The sequence below is a fragment of the Elephas maximus genome, chromosome 2 (assembly GCF_024166365.1).
Source record: "Elephas maximus indicus isolate mEleMax1 chromosome 2, mEleMax1 primary haplotype, whole genome shotgun sequence".
Classification (NCBI taxonomy): domain Eukaryota; kingdom Metazoa; phylum Chordata; class Mammalia; order Proboscidea; family Elephantidae; genus Elephas; species Elephas maximus.
The window spans coordinates 80,102,642-80,125,901 of record NC_064820.1 but is presented as its reverse complement, the minus strand read 5'-3'; the positions used below and the strand labels follow the sequence as shown (position 1 = coordinate 80,125,901).

Here is a 23,260-nt window from a genome sequence, read left to right as displayed (position 1 = left end):
TAAGTGCTATGGCTGCTAACCAAAGGGTCGGCAGTTCAAATCCGCCAGGTGCTCCTTGGAAACTCTATGGGGCAAGTTCTCCTCTGTTCTCTAGGGTTGCCATGAGTCGGAATCGACTCGACGGCACTGGGTTTGGGGTTTTTTTTGGCTTGATTCAGACAATAGTTAAAATACGCTGTATTTAACCACAGCAGTCTGAAAATACTGATGTAGCGCTATAAATTTTAATTTAAGACTTAAGTTCCAGCACTGGCGTGACAGGCCAACATTTACTTTTGTCATGAAAATAAGACAAAATGGCAGCTTTTCATATGTGACAGTTTAGAAAATTTCAGTCACTAATCGAATGTTTATATTTCAGAGATCCTATTCAAAGCAATGGATTATCCCCGTTTTTCTTAGATTATCAGTTCCTTAAACATTAAATGCTCATAAGAGTTTTCACCAGATGATGGGACGAAGAAAGCAAATACATGAGTTTTGTTACTGTTTAAAAACCTTATAAAAATTAGGAAAAGAGGTTAAAATTAATAACTCAGCTATTATTGTTACCAGTGCCATTGCATTGGTTCTGACTCATCACAACCCTATGTACAAAAGCATGGAACATGCATGGCAGAGTATGACAGAGGACCGGGCAGTGCTTCAGTCTGTTGTGCACAGGGTCACTATGAGTCAGAACTGACAGGGAACTGCCAGAAATTCAAGCCAGATTCAGCAGATGACATGGAATGAGGGATACCATTGCTGTTGTCTGATGGATCTTGGCTGAAAGCAGAGATTACCAGAAGGATGTTTACCTGCGTTTTGCTGACTATGTAAAGGCATTTGACTATGTGGATCATAACAAACTACAGATAACACTGCAAAGAATGGGAATTCCAGAACACTTAATTGCGGTCATGAGGAACCTGTACATAGACCAAGAGGCAGTTGCTCAAACATGGAAGCAGCTGTCAAGAAATCAAATAACCCAACTAGCAGTTCTAGAACAAAATTTATATTGCATATTAAGAAAAACAGTTAAAAGTTAATTTATATTGGAATTAATGTAATTTGGAGTTTTTCTGGGGAGACAGGATCAGATTGAAAAATGTGTGGAAAGGCAAAGAATTGGGAAATTGAATGGTGTATTCTGGATACTAAATGCATTTCAGCATTCAATATACAAGATGAAGAAGTGGTGTGAAGTGAGAATGAAGGAATAAGCTCAGCCAAATCCTGATGTACTAAGACATTTGGATTTGACTGTGTAGGTGATAGAAATCCAGCGAAGGGCTATAAATACGGGGTGAGACACCAGACTTACCTCTTTACTCACAGCTTGGTATTTGTCAAAGTTTGGAGGCACTATAATAAGTTGTGGGCAGAGTCTTTTAGCAATAAATCCTGGCATGGCTGCACGAACACCAAACCTCCTTGCATGGTAATTTGAAGTAGTCTGAAAGACAATTGACCACATGGAAAAGAATATATAAACCTCAGTGGACATACTGATCAATGTATTCATAAGAAACACATTACTGATGCGCATTTTTCAATTAAAGGACATTTCTCTTATAGGCACTGTCTCAAACTAAGCTTTGACTTTATTCTACCACGGTATTATTATACTGTGGACCCTATCCCACTGCTGCCCCATATTTACAATGTGACACCAGGTAATAAACAAGACTGTGCTACTAAAAAGGTTCTCTTACATTTCTAGTAACTAAATTTAATCAGTTTTAAGACATACCTGTAATATAGTATGTATCAAAGTGTGGATGATAATGAGTGGTTTTACATGAAAGTAATAATATAGAGTTTGGGGATTTGCTCTATTTCAGCATTTTGCTAATTTTTTCACCTGGAAAAAAAAAAATCAAAGGTCTAATATATGATCAGCTAACAGTCTCCAATAGTAAGAGATTAAAGCTTAAAAAAATTTTAAAAATCAAGTTTTATTTCTTAAGACTTGAATTCTCCTTTTGGTGAAAAAACTCAAATTGGAAGATGGAACAGAAAAATTATGAGAGTAAAAAAATAGATTATTCATTAAATCTTGTTGATGATACTAGCAAAAAAAAAAACTAGCAATAGTCTATGTCAAATGGAATCCTTGTTTGAAATCTCAGATGAAAACTGAAAGAAATGCAAAATTGAATCTATCAAATGAATGAGTTATCTCAGAATAACAGTATCAACTTGCCATCTATGTTTTTCAGACACATTAAAACACTGAGAGTACTCAAAACTGTGCTAATCTCTAATGGGTGTTCTAGAACAGAAAATATAACAATGTGAACGTTCTGAGCCATGGAAAAAATAACTCAGCTGCAATCTAAATGTAATATATTAATAAAATGTTATGCTTGAACAGGTTGGTAAGCCATCCTTCCTTTAAGGTACAGATAATAGTACTTTAGGCTTTGCAGATCATATGGTGTCTGTTGCAACTACATGATTAGGTTCCAAAGACCAGGAGGTTATTCGAAAATCAGCATTAAGAGAAAATGGAGGATGACCACATCAGATCACAAAATGGAGAATAACTACATCATTACATAACTGCTAAATCACTGAGAATCATAGCCCAGCCAAGCTGATAGACAACATTAACCGTCACAGCCAGTGTTATTCTTACCTCACACCTCAGCATTTGTTACTGCCAGACACACATCGTTGTTGCACAAAATAGTTGGACAGTAGATTTTCTACTATCATGGTAAATGTTATAAATGAGGAGTAGGTGTACTCAACTCTGCTCTTTTAATGCAACTACAATAATAAATTAATGGGTGTGATGGTGTTACAATAAAATTTTATTTACAAAAAAAAAAGGCAGCAGGCTGGATTTGGCTTGTAGGCCATAGTTTGCCACTTTATACTCAGGATAACATTTCCTTTTCTTCTTTAATTCTAACTAGAATAGTTACTTAGGAAAATTTCAATTTGCAATGGAAAGATACAATGTCTTTACCATTTTCCAGGTATGTAACTTTGGGAAAGTTACAAAACATCTCTGAGTTTATTTTCTTATCTGTGAATAGAAATAAAAATCTGTACCTCAAGGGATGCTGAAAGGATTCAGTACTGAGCATGAACAAAGCATATCAGTGATTTATAAAGCACTTAGAAAAATACATAGTGAGCTGGTTAAACTCAACAAAGCCTTGTGCCCTTTGTGAATCAATAAGGTTTATTTGAGTATGTTATAAAATTTCCTTTCTGTCTCTGATCTTTACCTACTTACCAACATACTCATTGATCCTACAGCGATGGGTTTATTCTTCAGTTCTGGATTGTCCCTCATTTCTACAGCAGCATAGAAAGCATCCATGTCAATATGCACTATGGTACTGTTCAGATCCCGGCTCTGCTCTAAATCCATTGCAAATCTGTCAACCTAATATTTTAGAAGAGGTTAACATACTTTCACAAAACATAATATTTAAACACCATTAATTATAACATTAACATTACTTTTAGTTGGTACCAGTAGTATCTGAATAAATACATACATATATACTTATACATAGTACCCAGAGTCCTTAAATTAAATGATACCATAATACATGCAAAATATGATAGTGAATATTTCACACTACTGAGTAATTCCACAAAGAATAATTGGAAGTTTACTATGTGTTAGGCACGGTTCTACACACTGTGGATACAGCAATGAAGAAAACAACAATAATCCCTGGCTTCATAGAGTTTATATTCCAGTGGGGCAGGCAATAAGCAAAATTAAGGAAACACAGGATGCTAAAAGTGGTGAGAAACACATCAGGGAAGGAGGAGCTGGTAAGTAGGTGTGCATATGTGTGTGTACGTGTGTGTGGGGGGGTGTTGTTCCAATTTGAGGTAGGATGACCTGAGAAGATAAAATCCTGAGTAATGTACGGCACCCCCACCCCAGTTCCACCAAAGAGAATGTAATAGTTGTCAACCTTAACTAAATGAAAAGTAGAGGTTACAGAGCTGACAAGTAAAAAGGAAAGAAGTGAGAAAAAGGAAAGGGTAAATTAACATCCATATTTTTTAGAGTGGGAAGCCAAAAGGCATTATCTATAGTTAATGGTACAAGAAATTGAATTTAAGAGAGAGGAAGTAGGTGGAGGTATGATAAAGTCAAATCCTCATCTATTATCAATAGGGACGTCAATAGAAAATGTCTAGAGAAATAGCACAAGCATAAGTTAGAAATGTGGTGATGTGCACAGAAAAATGTGTTGTGTGGCTTAATAGCAGCCCATGTAGAGATCATGCCTGTACCATGATTGCATCCAGGTATGTTGAATGTACTCGGATATGTCTGCTTAAATTGATACATACAACTTGTGCCTCAAACACCCAGAGAGGGTAGAAAAAGTGGCTTCAGATATTGAAGGAAGCTATATAGATTTCTCTTCCACCAAACCCTCAGGAAGAAGGCTCCCTTCCCTGCCCTCTAGCTAAACTTTTACATAATCTTAAAGCTAGATAACTGTTCATTTTTTTGTGTGTCAAAATGAGAGAACATTTCTATCATTAAAACATATTTCAAAGGCTCTAATCATCAAAACGGGAGCTCTTGTGGCACAGTGTAAGCACTTGACTATTAACTGAAAGGTCAGCAGTTTTAACCCACCAGCCGCTCCAGGGGAGAAAGATGGGGCAATCTGCTTCCATAAGGATTTACAACTTTGGAAATCCTATGAGGCAATTCTACTCTGTCCTACAGGGTCGCTATGGTTTGGAATTGACTTGATGGCAATGAGTAATCATCAAAATAGTTTGCTATTTCTGTAGGCATCCAGAGGGATCGGGGAGTAAGACAGAAGTAATTTGGTAAATGATGAAGGTGGCATTTACAAATCACCATAGGCAGATGAATTATTTTCAAAATAGTGTCAAGAAATCTGGAAGAATCATTCCTGTATCTAGGCAATGACCCCATGGAGATAAACCGCACAAATATGAAAAGTCACGCACATATACACACAATTCTTTCATGGGAAAGTTCTATACAACGTGTAAAAATCAAATACAATTTAAATATCTATTAGCAAAGAAGCAGTTGAATAAATTCATGTACATGTACGTTACAGAATAGGCAGAGTCATAATAAAATAAATCTGTATTCATTTACAAAAGCACATAAAATATGATGCTAGTTTATTTAGAATTCTAGGCAGATATCTTTGTGGATGCATAGATGCTTAAAGAAATACCTGTAAAGATGCTCACTGAAAGGTTAAACAGGATTTTGGGTGATTTTTACTTTTTTCAAAAATATTTTATTGTGCTTTAGGTGAATGTTACACAGCAAATTAATTTCTCTTCAATAATTTATATACAAATTGTTCCATGACAATGGCTGCCATTCCTGCAATGTGTCAGCACTCTTCCCATTTCCATCCTGGGTTCCCCATCTCCAATTATCTGTGCCTTTTCATCTTTGCTTTTGGGCAAATGTGCCCTTTGTTCTTGTATAGTTGATTGTTTTAAGGAGCACATTTCTCATGGGTGTTATTGTTTATTTTATAGGCCAGACTATTATTTGGCTGAAAGGTGGCCTCCTGGAGTGGCTTCAGTTCTAGGTTAGAAAGGCATCTTAGGGCTATAGTTACTCAGGTTCCTCCAGTCTCCATGAGACTACAAAGTTTGGTCTTTCCTATGAATTTGAGTTTTGTTCTACATTTTTCTCCTACTCTAACTAGGGCCTTCTATTGTGACCCTGGTCAGAGCAGTATGGAGTGGTAGCTAGGCACCATCCAGCTCTTCTGGTCTCAGGCTAGAGGAGGCTGTGATTCATGTGGGCCATTAGTCCGTTGGACTAATTGCTTTCTTGAATCTATGGTTTTCTTTACTCTTCTTTGTTCCAGACAGGTAGAGACCAATAGATGTATCTTAGATGGTGCTTATAAGTTTTTAGGACCCCAGATGCTACTCACTAAACTAGGATGTACATTATCTTTACAAACTATATTATGCCAATTGTCCTAGATGTCCCCTGAGACTATGGTCCTTAGCCCTCAGCTCAGTAATTCAGTCCCATGTTTGGTTATTTCTAAAAAGTTTCCATAACTGTGCCCCCTATGTGCTCTATTATATATATGAATATACATGTGGCACATTCAAATATGTATGTAGAAATATCCATAACCTTACCTATATATGCACACAGGTGTACTCCATGGGACCTCCTGCACCTATTTAGCATACATACCTAGCTATGTCGCCATTAAAATTTTTCTATTTGATATTACTGTTGTTGCAGGATTATATGTTACAGTATTTACCATGTAGTCATTATTGTTAGGTGCTGTCAAGTCGGTTTTGACTCATAGCAATCATACGATCATATGCACAACAGAATGAAACACTGCCTGGTCCTGCGCCATGCCCACAATCCTTGATATACTTGAGCACATTGTTGCAGCCCCTGTGTCAATCCATCTTCTTGAGGGTCTTCCTCTTTTTCATTGACTCTGTACTTAACCAAGCATGATGTCCTTCTCCAGGGCCTGATCTCTCCTGACAACATATCCAAAGTATGTAAGACAGAGTCTCGCCATTCTTGCTTCTAAGGAACATTCTGGTTGTACTTCTTCCAAGACAGGTTTGTTCTTTTGGCAGTCCGTGGTATATTCAATATTCTTTGCCAACCACAATTCAAAGGCGTCAATTCTTCTTCTGTCTTCCCTATTTGTCGTCCAGCTTTTGCATGCACATAACTCAGTTGAAAATACCAATGCTTGGGTCAGGAGTACCTTAGTCTTAAAGTGACATCTCTGCTTTTTAACACTTTAAAGAGGTCTTTTGCAGCACATTTGCCCAATGCAATGTGTCTTTTGATTTCTTGACTACTGTTTCCATGGGTGTTAACTGTGGATCCAAGTAAAATGAAATCCTTGACAACCTCAATCTTTTCTCCACTTATCATGATGTTGCTTATTGGTCCTGTTGTGAGGATTTTTGTTTTATGTTGAGACATAATCCATACTGAAGGCTGTGGTCTTCGATCTTTATCAGTAAGTACTTCAAGTTCTCTTTACTTTCAGCAAGCAAGGTTGTGTCATCTGCATAACACAGGTTGTTAATGAATCTTCCACCAATCCTGATGCCCCATTCAGCTTCTCAGATTATTTGCTCAGCGTACAGAGTGAATAGGTATGGTGAAAGGATACAACCCTGATGCACAGCTTTCCTGGAGTTAAACAACACAGTATCCCCCTGTTCTGTCCAAACAACTGCCTCTTGATCTATTTACAGGTTCCTCAAGAGCACAGTTAAGTGTTCTAGAATTCCCATTCATCGCGATGTTATCCTTTATGATCCACAGAGTTGAATGCCTTTGCATACTCAATAGAGCACAGGTAAACATTTTCTGGTAATCACTGCTTTCAGCCAAGATCCATCTGATATCAGCAATGATATCCCTGGTTCCATGTCCTCTTCTGAATCTGGCCTGAATTTCTGACAGTTCCCTGTTGATATACTGCTTCTGCCGCTTTTGAATGATCTTTAGCAAAATTTTAATTGTATGTGATATTAATGACATTGTTCGATAATTTCCGAATTGGGTTGGATCACCTTTCTTGGGAATGAGCATAAATATGGATCTCTTCCAGTTGGTGGGCCAGGTAGCTGACTTCCAAATTTCTTGGTATAGACGAGTGAGCACTTCCAGCACTGCATCTGTTCGTTGAAACATCTCAACTGATACTCCGTCAATACCTGGGGCCTTGTTTTTCGCCAATGCCTTCAGTGCAGCTTGGGCTTCTTGAATGTCCACCAATTCTTTTTGGTATAGTGACTATGTATACTCCTTCCATTTTCTTCTGATGCTTCCTGTGTCGTTTAATATTTTCCCCCTGAGAATCCTTCGCTATTGCAACTTGAAGCTGGAATATTTTCTTCAGTTCTTTCAGCTTGAGAAATGCCAAGCACGTTCTTCCCTTTTGGTTTTCTATCTCCAGGTCTTTACACATGTCATTATAATACTTTACTTTCTCTTCTCAAGCCGCCCTTTGAAATCTTCAGTTCAGCTCTTTTGCTTCATCATCTCTTCCTTTTGCTTTAGCTACTTGACATTCAAGATCAAGTTTCAGAGTCTCTTCTGACATCTATTTTGGTCTTTTCTTTCCTTTCTGTCTTTTTAATGACCTCTTGCTTTCTTCATGTGTGATGTCCTTGATGTCTGGTCTTTGGTCATTAGTGTTCTACAAGTCAAACATTTTCTTGAGATGGTCTCTAAACTCAGGTGGGATATACTCAAGGTCATACTTTGGGTCTTGTTAAGTTGTTCTAATTCTCTTCAGTTTCAACTTGAACTTGCATGAGTAATTTGATGGTTGTTCCACAGTAGGCCCCTGGTCTTGTTCTGACTGATGATATTGAGGTTTTCCATCATCTCTTTCCACAGATGTAGTCGATTTGATTCCTGTGTATTTCATCTGATGAGGTCCATGTATATAGTCACTGTTTATGTTGGTGAAAAAAGGTATTTGCAATGAAGTCATTAAAAAAAAAAAAATTTTTTTTTTTTTTTTGCAAAATTCTATCATGCGATCTCCAGTATCGTTTCACCAAGGCCATATTTTCCAACTACTGGTCCTTCTTTTTTGTTTCCAACGTTCCAATTCCAATCACCAGTAATTACCAATGCATCTGGATTACAGGTTCGATCAATTTCAGACTGCAGAAGTTAGTAAAAATCTTCAATTTCTTCATCTTTGGTCTTAGCGGTTGCTACGTAAATCCGAATGACAGTCGTGTTAACTGGTCTTCCTTGTAGGTGTATGGATATTATCCTATCATTGACAATGTTATACTTCAGGATAGATCTTAAAACGTTCTTTTTGATGATGAATGCAACGCCATTCCTCTTCAAGTTGTCATTCCCAGCACAGTAGACCATATTGATTGTCAGATTCAAAATGGCCAATACCAGTCCATTTCAGCTCACTAATGCCTAGGATATTGATGTTTGTGTGTTTCATTTTTGATGATTTCTAATTTTCCTAGATTCATATTTTGTACATTCTAGGTTCCGATTATTAATGGATGTTTGCAGCTGTTTCTTCTCATTTTGAGACGTGCCACATCAGCATATGAAGGTCTCGAAAGCTTGACTACATTCACATCATTGAGGTTGACTCTGCTTTGAGGGGGCAGTTCCACCCCAGTTGTCTTTTGAATGCCTGACAACCTGGGGGGCTCACGTTCCAGTACTATATCAGACAATGTTCTCCTGCTATTCGTAAGGTTTTCAATGGCTAATTCTTTTCAGAAGTAGACGGCCAGGTCCTTCTTCCTGGTCTGTCTTAGTCTGGAAGCTCAGCTGAAACCTGTCTATAATTGGTGTCCCTGCTAGTATCTGAATACTAGTGGCATAGCTTCCAGCATCATGGCAACATGCACGCCCCCATAGTATGACAAACTGACAGACACTGGGAATATTTACCATAAAAAAAAAAAAAAAACATACTTGCCCTTTATTCTTAGGTACCTTTTGGTGTCTTCCTTTGCCTTGGTCATGTTTTGCTGACTTCCCCCATATTATGTATTGCCTTTCCCTTCACCAGATTTAATACATGTACTATCTAGTGGTTATCCCTCCTTCCCCCTCCCATTCCTGGTAACCATCAAAGAATGTTTCTTTCTACGTGTAAACTTTTCTTGATTTTTTATGATAGTGGTCTTATACAATATTTGTTCTCTTACGATCGACTTACTTCACTTGGCATAATGCCTTCCAGATTCATCCACATTGTGAGATGTTTTGCTGATTCGTCATTATTCTCTATTGTGCACAGTATTCCACTGTAAGTATGTATCACAGTTTGTTTATTCAGTCATTCATTGATAGACACTTAGGTTGTTTCCATCTTTTTGCTATTATGAATAATGCTGCAATGCACATGGGTGTACATATGTCTATTTGTGTCACAGCTCTTACTTCTCTAGGATATATACCTAGGAGTGGGATTGCTGGACCATATGCTATTTCTATTTCCAGCTTTTTAAGGAAGTGCCACACTGTTTTCCATTTTACATTCCCACCAGCAGTATATAAGAGTTACAATTGCCCCACAACCTCACCAGCATTTGTTGTTTTCTGTTTTTTTTAATCAGTGTCATTATTCTCAGGGCGAGACGGTTTCTCATTGTAGTTTTGATTTATATCTCTCTGATGGCTAATGACTGTGAACATCTCTTCATGTGTTCATTAGCCGCTTAAATGTCTTCTTTGATGAAGTGTCTCTTCATGTCCTTTGCCCACTTTTCAATTGGATTGTTTGTTTTTTGTTGAGATGCTGAAGTTTTCTATAAATCTAGAGATTAGACCGTTGTCAGATATGTGTCATTGCCAAAATTTTATTCCCAGTCTTTAGGTTCTCTCTCTCTCTCTCTTTTTTTTTTTATTGCACTTTAAGTGAAAATTTACAAAGCAAATCAGTCTCTCATATGAAAACTCACACACACCTTGCTATATACTCCTAACTGCTCTCCCCCTAATGAGACAGCACACTCCTTCCCTTCACTCTCTCTTTTCGTGTCCATTTGGCCAGCTTCTGACCCCCTCCACCCTCCCATTCCCCTAAAGACAGGTGATGTCAACAAAGTCTCATGTGTCTACTTGATCTAAGAAGCTCAATCTTCACAAGTATCATTTTCTATCCCATTGTCCAGTCTAATCCCTGTCTGAATAGTTGGCTTTGGGAATGATTCCTGTCTTGGCTGCTAACAGAAGGTCTGGGGACCATGACCACTGGGGTCCTTCTAGTCTCAGTTTGACCATTAAGTCTAGTCTTTTTATAAGAATTTGGGGTCTGCATCCCACTGCTCTTCTGTTCCCTCAGGGGTTCTCTGTTGTGTTCCCTGTCAGAGCAGTCATCGGTTGCAGCCAAGCACCATCTAGTTCTTCTGGTCTCAGGCTGATGTAGTCTCTGGTTTATGTGGTCCTTTCTGTCTCTTGGGCTCATAATTACCTTGTGTCTTTGGTGTTCTTCATTCTCCTTTGATCTAGGTGGGTTGAGACCAATTGATGCATCTTTGATGGCTGCTTGCTAGAGTTTAAGGCCCCAAATGCCACTCTCCAAAGTGGGATGCAGAATGTTATCTTAATAGATTTTATTATGCCAATTGACTTAGATGTCCCCTGAAACCATGGTCCCCTAACCCCCGCCCCTGCTATGCTGGCCTTCGAAGCATTCAGTTTATTCAGGAGATGTCTCTGCTTTTGGTTTAGTCCAGCTGTTCTGACCTCTCCTGTATTGTGTGTTGTCTTTCCCTTCAGCTAAAATAGTTCTTTTTAGCTTCTCTTTTGATGAGCATAAGCGTCATACTTTCCTTATTGTTTCAATTTCTACGTGAGGTACTTTTTGGTAAAAACATACATATTCCTTTGGATATAAAACTGATTTTTAATACAGTCGAGAACAAAGAGAAGTCACCTATTTGTCTGTCTGTCCATCCATTCAACCACATTTTATGTATACTTTATCATTATTTATTAATGGTGGTAATTGCTTTTATTTTCATGAACATAGGCATCAGTTCTCAAATATCATTCCCTACAAAGTTTTTCATCTCTCAATACACTCAGGCACATAATGTTGTTGTTGTTAGGTGCCGTCCAGTCGGTTCTGACTCATAGCGACCCAGCATACAACAGAACGAAACACTGCCTGGTCCTGCACCATCCTCACAACTGTTGTTACACTTGAGCCCACTGTTGCAGCCACTGTGTCAATCCATCTCATTGAGGGTGTTCCTCTTTTTTGCTGACCCTCTACTTTCCCAAGCATGACATCCTTCTCCAGGGACTAGTCCCTCCTAATAACATATCCAAAGTATGTGAGATGAAGTCTCACCATCCTTGCTTTTAATGAGTGTTCTGGCTGTACTTCTTCCAAGAGAGCTTTGTTCATTCTTTTGGCAATTGTGATATATCCAGTATTCTTTAGCAACACCATAATTCAAAGGCATCAATTCTTCTTTGGTATTCCTTGTTCAATGCTCAGCTTTCACATGCACATGAGGTGACTGAAAATCCCATGGCTTGGGTCAAGTGGACTTAGTCCTTAAAGTGACATCTTGTGCAAGAGATTTGCCCAAAGCAACGCTTAGTTTGATTTCTTGACGGCTTCTTCCATGGGTGTTGATTATGGATCCAAGTAAAATGAAACCCTTAACAACTTCAATCTTTCCTGTGTTTATCATGATGTTGCTTATTGGTCCAGTTGTGAGGATTTTTTTTGTTTTCTTTATGTTGAGGTGTAATCCACACCGAAGGCTGTGGTCTTTGTTCTTTATCAGTAAGTGCTTCAAATCCTCTTCACTTGCAGCAAGCAAGGTTGTGTCATCTGCATATTGCAGGTTGTTAATGAGTATTCCTCCCATCCTGATGCTGTGTTCTTCTTCATATAGTCCAGCTTCTTGGACTATCTGCTCAGCATACAGACTGAATAAGTATAGTGAAAGGACACAACGCTGATGCACACCTTTCCTGACTTTAGACCAAGCAGGGTCGCTATGACTGGGAAATGACTTAATAGAATGGAGGCACATAATACGTGCTTAATAAATTTTGTTGAATAAATGAACTATTTCAACTACTTGTATCGAATGATTCTACTGCTTTATAAATTTGGAGAACTTACTGTAACTGGAAGCTTCAGTTTAGGTAAAATAAACAACTCCCATCTGACTCATAATATTAATGTCTTAAAATAGCAACAAAGGAAATGTACAACAAAAGATATACTTCTTTGGCATATAATTATGCCCAACAGTACTTTCTGATGGAAAGTACCAAAGCATACGTGTAAATACTCCCTTTGCAGAACTGCTTTTATAATGCTAAACTTTGATAAACTTTAGTGTATACAAATCAAAATCGAAAAGCTGTAATTTATTCTTTTCATGAAACTTCAATATATATGCCAAATATAATAGGGTGAAGAATCCTAATCTTTAAAAAATTTATCTCTTTAGAGAATGAGCTTGACTGATAAAGAGGAAAGAGAAATGAAAGGGGGTAGAAGTAACCAAAGTAGGTCAAAAAATAAGGTTTATGTAGCAGATACACCCATTTCCAACCATTTGTTTTCTCTGGCCTGCCTCTACTATAACCCATTGCCCTCGAGTTGATTCCAACTAATAGTAACCCTACAGGACAGAGTAGAACTGCCCCATGGAGTTTCTAAGGAGTGCCTGGTGGAATCGAACTGCTGACCTTTGGTTAGCAGGCATAGCACTTAACCACTATGCCACAAGGGTTTCCTGCCTCTACTACAGAGGCTGAAAAAACTAATCCTTTCCCAACTTCCCCTCTATCTGGGGGTGCTGTGGGATAGTTTTGATCTATGAAACATAGAAGTAAGTCTGCTGCAAGGGGAATGAAGGTGGGGGTGGCTTTTGAAAAGCTTTTCCTAGTCTGATAAAAGGGATTAGGTGAGCTAGTGCTGTGTTCTTATCTTTTCTACCTTGAATGCTGACAATGATGTCTGGAGCCATAGCAGTCATCTTACAAACATGAGGTGATACACTAATACACTCAGGACTGAAAAATGGAAAGATAGGCAGTCTGGTAAGTTCATGACAACATAAAGGAATGACTGTACCAGCCCTGGAATGCCTACTTAGACTTTCTATAATGTGGAAAAAGGAGATTACTGTAAGTTAGTTTGCTGTTACTTGATATGAAAGCATCTCTAACAGATAGTGTTGGTAAAATAAAGACAGAAACACTTAGTTAAGCTTTCTCCTATGAACTTCTATATTCTTGGAGATAAGGAACACTTTTTTACCAAGTAAGACATTCTAGTCTGTTGTAACCCTAAATTAGGAAACCAGGAATTCATAGTAATTAAGGTACAAGTTTATTCGGCGATGACCCTGTATGGGCCTTCAGGTGAGGTTCTGTTATAGATTTTGTTTTTCTGTAGTATAAAATAAACTAATCATAAAATAAAAAGTAATAAAAAGAGGAGAAAGGAGATTGAGATAAAGCAAATGTGCTAAAAAAATAAGAGGGTTAAAAAAAAGACAAAACCAAACAGAACAAAAAGTATAAGAATTTTTAAATCGGATATTAAGAATAAAATATAAAGTTCTAAATTATTAGACTGAATAAAAATGAAATGAAGAAAGGCATTTAAGAAATAAATGGTTAGGAAAAAAACTAAATGGGTAAGATTTTAAAATGAAGGCAAATAAAGCCAAGACCATTAAAATGAAATCATTAAGAGAAGAGAGAAAAAAGCTATCGAGATAGAGCACATAGTAAACTCAATAAATGCAATCTATTACCAAAAGGACCAATGGATATCTGCATAACAAAACAATAATAATAATAATAATAATAATAACAGAGGAAAAAAACACCAAAAATGAGCAAGTAGGGGTGATCTCTGGAATAAAAGCAACTTCCATCCATGTGGAGATTCTTTATAGCATGTTTCCTCAAAGGTGGAGAGCTACAGGGGTATAATTCAGTTTTCCGGCCCCAGTGGACTTCAACCTGGTGGCATAGTAGTTAAATGCTATGGCTGCCAACCAAAACGTTGGCAGTTTGAATCCACCAGGTGTTCCTTGGAAACTCTATGGGGCAGTTCTACTCCATCCTATAGGGTTGCTATTAGTCAGAATCTACTCAACAGCAACAGGTTTGGTTTGATTTTTTTTGGATTTCAACCTCACCTGTACGCTGCAGAATTTTTTTTCTCCCCCTGGGCTTCCTTCTTAGCATTATTGAGACACTAGCTGATAACTAGCTGCAGGTTAAGCCTACAACTCCTCTTATAAAAAATTGTGAGACTCTGCAGAAGGCCAGCTCCTATTTAGGCTATAACTCACTGAAAGACCTGAGGTGCTCTGTGCCTTCCTGAGGCTGCTCCTCTGTCTGGAATGTTCTTCCTAGCTCTGTCAACAATAAGTTTTCAGGGACCAGCTCAAATATTTCTCTGTAACTTAACTAGATCTCCATCTCCCATGCCATAGAATTTAACATTATTTCTTTTCCTGCTCTTCCTATGGTAAGACTCTAAATTGTAAATTCAGAATTTACAATTAGATTCTAAATTGTAAATTCCTTTACAAGTTTTCTTTTAGGAGAAAGATTGTATTTACTTTAAATTCTTTCCCCACAAAAGAAAAAGGGAGAGAAAACTGGTAGGAGAAAAGAAGTTGATACTGATACAAAGTTGGTTAATGAAGAGAAAGCAGTATCAGTGGTAAAATTTTGGAGAAGGCAGTAAGACACCATATCTAATAGACAGAGCTCTTCTACATTACTCCAATTTACTATGCAGATTAAAACAACTATTTCTTACAGTGCCTTGATTTTAAACTAGATGATAGCTTCCGGACTAGATGCAAACAAATCATGGAAACTAAAAAGAAAAAAAGGAGTAGATTAAAAAATACTACTCCGTATTAACCCAGAAAATATGCCTAAGATATGAGTGTTGGATGAGAATAAGGGAGGGCCAGAAGAAATATTTTAACCCTGAATCATCTGGAAAGGAAAAAGATAATAAAAAAGAAAATCAAATTGAGAAAATTCTCCTCAGACTCACATATTAATGCTATGATAGTTTCTTCAGCCATCTATTCTCTTTTCTGTGCTTAAAGCAAGTGTACAGTTGCCAAAATGGAACCTCCCCACTACATGACTCACACATCCCACTTTCCTTTACTATATATCTCACTTGTCACCCCTGTTTGAACCCTTCTCTTTCTATATCTACCAGATGCCATTACCACTGCTTTTTAAAGTTTCTTCTGCTGAAATCCTCATTCATGTTTCCCTTTCTTTTATTCTCCCTACCACAATTATCCTTTCCAAATGACTTAAGTCCTGATCTGAGTCTCTAATATGTACGTTATTCTTCTTGCTACTGCTGAGAACCAGTGTGCACCACAGTGGTGAAGAATATGGCTTTGGTCTGAGTCCCAGATCTGACACTTACTAGTTACGTAACAGTGGGCGTGCTAACCCCACTAATCCTTACGTTCCCAACTTGTAAAGTGGGAATAAATCAACCTTAAAACGTTGTTGAAAGAATTAAGAGATAACCACGTAATGCCTTAATGACGTTACCTAGAATTTTAAAAGCAGAAGTGACATTTACTGAGTATATTATTTAAGTTATACAATATGCTAAGTGCTTCTACGTTAACTTATTTAATGGTCAACATAAACCTGAAATAATTATTAATCCCATTTTACAGACAAGGAAGCTGAAGCTCAGTAAGATCAAGTAATTTGCCTTAAGTTAGAGTTAGACCTGGAAACCAGGTTACTTCAAAGCCTCTGCTCTTTCCATTATCTTATGATGCTTCCCTAAAACAGGATTTTAGAAAGTCTTTAATGCTGATTTAAACTCGAACTGAACTTCAGTGATATCCCTTATATCCATATTATGTTCTGTTTCCTTTAAAAAAATTCCCTCTATCTCTGTTAGATTTAGATTATTTCAGAAGTATTGTTTTCAATTTTCTTGATTTCATATTTCCCTAAAGATTACTGAATAAATCCAAGTTAATAAAATTGATTGTTAAGATGGTCAAAATGCACTCACTGATTTGCTGTGTAGTTGCCATCTAATATAACATGAATGTTTGTCTATTTAGTTTATGAGCCCACATTACAAGATGTTTAGGCAGCTATAAAAATGATATTAAGTAAATTCAAGAAGTCTAATGAGGGTGAGATGGAGTGGGGAATACTGTTAAGTACCTTAGAGAGGTTCTAAATCATGGGAGTTCATGCTTATGGAGGTTATTCACCTCAGCTACACCAGTAATAGTTCATACTATCTTATTATCACATATAATAAAATCTAGGATTTGGAAATTTTATGACTCTAAAACAAAGACACATTTCCCAAGAAAACATCATTTTTCCTTCAGAACTTCTCGACCCTTCAGAACTTCCTCCATCCCCTCCTATTTATACAACTTCTTTTAGAGGAAGCTCAACAAATGAAACAATTTAACAATAAACATAAAACACATTTCCTGCCATTCCCCTTGCATAAAATGCCAGAGAACCTCCCATGAAATAGTCAGTTAAAACTGTAACAAATCTGATGTTCCGCTACATGATATAAAATATTTTCTATTCCTTCAGATTACAAGCATATTTAAGGATATGACTTTAAAAACAATATGAACAGCAAAAAGTTATGTGGTACCATTCATAAGGATTATATTAAAACTTTACTGAAGACATTTGTAGCATACAGATCAATAAAACCCAAAAAAGATCCAGAATGTAAACTAAATATTAACATACATTTTAAAATAACATTATTGTATACAGAATGGAATTATTTTTTTTTAATTGATAAAATGATGCTTAAGTTCATTTGGAAGAAACGATGTATGAGGAAAAGCAATTTTTTTAAAGAAAAGTAGTGAGAGAGAATATTAAGCTATATTATTATTGTTCAATAATTAAAATTGTATGGTACTGACACAAGGAGGTTCAAATGATTACAACAGAAGAGCCCAGAACAAATCCAAGCACAATGGGAATTTAGTATATGGAAGTACCTCATTTCAAGTCAATGGAAAATGGACTCATGAGTCCATAAATTATGCCGGAACAAGTATGTTACCATTTGGGAAAAACAAATAATCCCATTTAGGAAAATAGGTAATACTATTTAGGAAAAAACATACTTCACACTTCACATTGAAACAAATTCCAAATGGACTGAAGATTTGAATGTAACAAAATCTACTAAAATGTTAAAGTACAAAAAGGCTTGGTTGTGGACAATAACTTTCCAAGCACAATACCAAAGCCAAGGGAAAAAAAACATGAAGAAAAAACGTTTGATTTCATTACATAAACATTTAAAAATGGTACAAGAAAAAAAGAAAACCTGCAAAATTAAAAGACAAACAATATATTTACAACAAATGGCAGAGAAAAAAAATAACATCCTTAAATATGAAAAGGAGCTCTGGTGGTGCAGCTTCTAACCCAAAGGTTGGCAGTTTAAAGTCACCAACTGTTCTGTGGGGGAAAGATGTGGCAATCTGCTTCCGTAAAGATTACAGCCTTAGAAACCCTTTGGAGCAGTACTACTCTGTCCTATAGGGTTTCTATGAGTCAGAATCAACTCAACAACACACAACAACAATATATGAAAAAATCTTATACATCAACAGAAAAAGATACAAACTCCTCCAGAAATGTGGGCAAAGGATATTGTTTTGGACTGTATATTCTCTCTTTTTTGTATGTGTATGTGACTTAAACATGATAGATGTTTATTTCTGTCTCATTGTAATGGACTGAATTGTGTCCCCCCAAAATATGTGTCAATTTGGTTAGGCCATGTGTGCTTGTCCTCCATTTTGTGATTTTCCTGTGTGTTGTAAATCATAATCTCCATCTGTGGTTTGAAGGATTAGAGACTCTTGCTCAGGCCACATCCCTGATCCAATATAAAGGGATTTTCCCTGGGGTGTGGCCTGCACCACCTTTCATCTCTCAAGAGATAAAATGAAGGGGAAGCAAGCAGAGAGTTGGGGACCTCATACCACCAAGAAAGCAGCACCAGGAACAGAGCACGTCCTTTGGACACAGGTTCCTTGCACCTGAGAAGCTCCTCGACCACAGGAAGATTGAGGACAAGGACCTTCCTCCAGAGCCGAGAGAGAGAGAAAGCCTTCTCCTGGTACCGACACCCTGAATTTGGACTTGTAACCTACTACACTGTGAGAAAATAAATTTCTCTTTGTTAAAGCCATCCACTTGCGGTATTTCTATTATGGCAGCACTAAGTAACTAAGACACTCATGTAAAAGTTCAGAGATGACTGGTCCAGAGCTAGGATGGTGCTCCATAGTGATTAGGGATCCAGGCTCCTTCTATCTTACTGTTCCACTGTGAGTGATTTCCTTTCCCAAAGTCATTTCATGGGCCGAGATGGCTGCTCCAGCCCCAGTTATCACCTCCACATTCCAGCCACAGGAAGAAATAAAGGAAAAGGAGAAGAACACGCCCTCTACCAGAAATTAAACATGCCATTTATAACCCATTGGACAGAACTTAGTCACATGGCCACACTTAGCTGCAAAGAAGGTGAGAAATAGCCTTTATTCAGAGTGGCCATGTACCTAGTTAAAAATCAAAGCTCTTATTAACAGGGGAATATGGATACTGGGTAATAGGGCAACTTGTAAAATAAGAGTCCTTTTAATCAACATCCTCTTCAACACTTGGTACTGTCTAATTTTATCAGTTTTGCAAATCTGATGAGCATAAACTGATATCTCTGGGTTTATTTCTGATTCATGCTGGTATCTCTGGTATCACTGTGGGTTTAATTCCCTGATTTGCAATGATGTTGAACACTGTATTATGTTTATTGGATATTTGCATTTCCCCTTCTGTGAAGTGCCTGTCAGAACTTTTGACCATTTTCTACTGGTAGTTTTCCTTTCTTTCATTGATTTTTAGGAGTTCTTTATATTCTCTAGATGCTAGTACTTTTTAAGTTATATATGTCACAAATATCCTTTTTCCAGTTTATAGCCTATCTTTTCATTCTTTTCATGGTTTGTTTTGACAGACAGAAATTCTTGATTTTAATTTAGTCAAAATCATTCTTTTCCCTTATGATTTGCCATTTCAGTCATGTTTGAGAAATCCTTACCTATCATGAAGTCATGATGATATTCCCCTGTATTGTCTTCTCACACTTCCATAGTTCTGCTTTTTGTTATTGTTACTGTTACGTGCCATCAAGTTGATTTCAACTCATAGGAACCCCAAGTGACAGGACAACTGCTCCATAAGTACAGCAGTCAGGTACTCTTTACAGCAGTCAGGTCTTTCTTCTGTAGAGCCACTGTGTGGGTTTAAACCACCAACTTTTCAGTTAGCAGCCAAGTGCTTAACTACTGAGCCACCAGGGGTCCTTTTTCATACAGTAAGGATATTATTTTTAATAATAGCTACACATGCTGAGCACTATGCCACCAGGGCTTTTTATACTTAATTAATTTTTAGGTATGATTTAAGTAGGGATCCAATTTTTTTCTTCCATATTGATTACTGATTATCCTATACATTTCCTAATTGCTTGAATTTTTAGTCTCTCTTAGATTGAACTGGAAGTCAGCAGAAAGCTCTGACTGAATGATGTCTGGGGCCTGAAATGTATTCTTGCATGTAGAGCAGGCCAAAGTACCACATTCTGCCTCATTTACTGAATACTCTGGCTTTTTCTCACTGATCTATACTGTTAGCTCTGTCACAGATCAAGTTCTAAACATGCAGAGTTCTGTTAATGGGCTCTCTATTTTGTTCCATTTTGTCTATTCCTGTGGCATTAACTCAGTAATAGGTTTTTAGCTGGGCATATGATCACCCAGCTAGACAGTATATTTTTCTTATTCTTTTTCCCTTAGCAACCAAAACCCTATTCCACTGCCATAGAGTCAATGCCGACTCATTGTGACCCTGTAGGACAGTAGAATTGCCCTGTGGGGTTTCCAAGACTGTAATCTTTATGGAAACAGACTGCCATATCTTTCTCCGGTGGAGCTGTTGCTGGTTCCAACCTTTTCGTTAGCAGCCGAGTGCTTAACCACTGCGTCATGAGGGCTCCTCTCTCCCTTACCGGGGGCTGAAATATGTGTTGGAGGTGACCCAGTTTTGTCAAATCAGATAAGTTTAGGTTAACACTAGGGGGTGATAAAACAACAGATATAAAGAACCTGCCTCTAAATTACCATGGTAATCCGAGCCACCCTACCAGGTGGAACTCCTTACCTACTACATAACTGCTAGGTTATTTAAACCATCATATTTTGGGGCTTTCTCTGCCAGTAACTTAGCCTATATCTAACAAACAGAAATGAAGAGCATATTCCCACAAGAATGAAAAATTAACAGCTAATTAGTGTGTGAAAAGATGGACTATCTCTGTTATAATCAAAGGAAGGCCAATTAAAACAATCGTAAGATAGTATTTCACACCATTGTATTAGCAAAACTAAAAGGTTAATAATATCTAAATTCTCGGGTGGTGGAAAAGGTTAATGTGCTCAGCTGCTAACTGAAAGCCTGGAAATTAGAGTCTCCCCAGAGGCACCTTGGAAGCAAAACCTGTTGGTCTACTTCTGGAAAATCAACCACTGAAAATTCTACGGAGCACATTTCTACTCTGATACACGTGAGGCTGCCATGAGCTGGAACTGACTCAACGGCAACTGGTTGGTTTAGTGTTAAACAATCATGACAGGAAACTTGAACTCTTATGTTCAAAATGCAAACTGGTACAATCTTTGGTGAAAATAATAGGGCATGAGTGCAGAGACATGTGAGTAAGAAAGATCCTCACAGGACTGTGTATAAGACAAAAAACTGGAACCAAGTTTGGGTAAATAAATTATGGTACCTCCATACAGTGGAATGCTATGAAGCATTACAAATGATGATTTGGCAGGCAAATCATGTTTTGTCATGATAGCAGGCCACTTAACACAGAAAATAAACATTAGCTCATGTTTTGGGAAAGGATTTATCAAAAAATGCCACTTTATAGTTTGGGAAAGAAAACAAAATTTATGATCTTTGAACTGTGTCAGAGAAGGATTTTGTAGCACATTAGATTAATATTATAATTTTATCTCTATGACATAGCTTAAAATGCTTCATCAACACTGGATCAGGTTTTCAGAGAATAAATGGGTTTGGCCATGACTTTAGCTTTACCAGCAGAACTCTGACTGCTCCGGGTCGTCAGTTCACCACAGGGTGTCCTGCAGCATGGGTTCACTTGGTTCTCCCTAAAATCTTCTCCTGATATAACTTTTTATAGCAGAGAAAACTTTGAGTATCTACCCTCTGAAGATCCTGAAGGAGAATCCAAAAACCCCCAAATTTTTAGAAGTTTTGTGTTTTCTCTCAAAAATTCATGCACATTTGGCATTCTACCCTAGTATGACATTTGGGTTGTGTTTTTAATTTTATTGTGGTAAAATATATTGAACAAAATATTTGCCATTGTAACCACTTTTAAGAGTACAGTTCAATGATATTAATTACATTCCCCATGTTGTGCAACCATCACCGCTATCCACTTCCAAGTGGTTTTCATCACCCTAGCAAAAACTAAAAGATTAATAATATCTAGTGTTAAACAGGAATTCCTGGGTGGTGGAAAAGACCCTAAACAGAAATTCAGTACCCCTTAAGCAGTAACAACCATTTCCCTTTCCCCTTAGCCCCTAGTTACCACTAATAAATTTTTGCCTATTTACCTAGTATGGATATTTCACATAAATGAGATCATACAATATTTGTCCTTTTGTATCTGACTTATTTCACTCAGTATAATGTTCTCACGGTTCATTTTTATCATAGCATGTACCAGAGCTTCATTTTTCCTTATGGGTGAGTAACAGTCCATTGCATGGATATACAACATTTTGTTCATCCATTTATCTGTTGATGGGCACTTGGGCTGTTTCCACCTTCTGGCTATTGTTAACAATATTGCAGTAAACATTGTCATACAAGTATCTGTTTGAGTCCTTGCTTTCAAGCTTTTGGGAATATACCCAGGAGTGGAATTGCTGGGTCATATGGCACTCTGTGTTTCACATATGAGGAACTGCCAAACTATTTTCCAAGTGGCTGCACTATTTTAGAATCCCACCAAAATGGATGAGGATTCCAACTTCTCTACATCCTTACCAATACTTGTTTTCCATTTTTCTGATAATAGCTATCCTAATGAGGGTGAAGTGGTATCTCACTGTAGTTTGCTTTGCATCTTTCTAATGACCAATGATGTTGAGCAACTTTTCATGTGCTTATTGATCATATATATATATATATATATATATATATCCTTTGGAGAAATGTCTGTTCAAGTCCTTCGCCCATTTTTTAATTGGGTTGTTACTCCTTTTTGTGGTTAAGTCATAGGAGTTTTTTTTTTTTTTTTAATATATTCTGTATATTAAATCTTGATCAGATACATGATTACCAAATATTTTCTCCGATTCTGTAAGTTGTCTCTTCACTTTGTTGATAATGTCCTTTGATGAACAAAAGCTTTTAATTTTAATGAAGTCCAATTTATCTATTTTGTCTTATTGGTCATGCTTTTGGTATCATAATCTAAGAATCCACTGTCAAAAACTAGGTCCTAAAGCATTGTCCCTAGGCTTTCTAACAGTTTTATGGTTTGAGTTTTTATATTTAGGTCATTGATCCATTTTGATATGACTTTTTGTTTTAATATAA

General features: G+C 37.2%; 1 protein-coding gene across 4 annotated transcripts in view; it reads right to left on the bottom strand.

The window, feature by feature from the left end:
• The window catches only part of POLK (DNA polymerase kappa), an 87,325-nt gene that overhangs the window by 31,936 nt on the left and 32,129 nt on the right, over positions 1 to 23,260 (bottom strand). For all 4 annotated transcript variants that reach the window (XM_049865861.1, XM_049865869.1, XM_049865878.1 and 1 more), the window contains 2 exons: positions 3,236 to 3,388; positions 1,310 to 1,441 (listed from right to left, as the gene is read on the bottom strand). In XM_049865861.1, the coding sequence (XP_049721818.1) occupies positions 1,310 to 1,441; positions 3,236 to 3,388 (285 nt within the window). The remainder of the gene's footprint in view (positions 1 to 1,309; positions 1,442 to 3,235; positions 3,389 to 23,260) is intronic.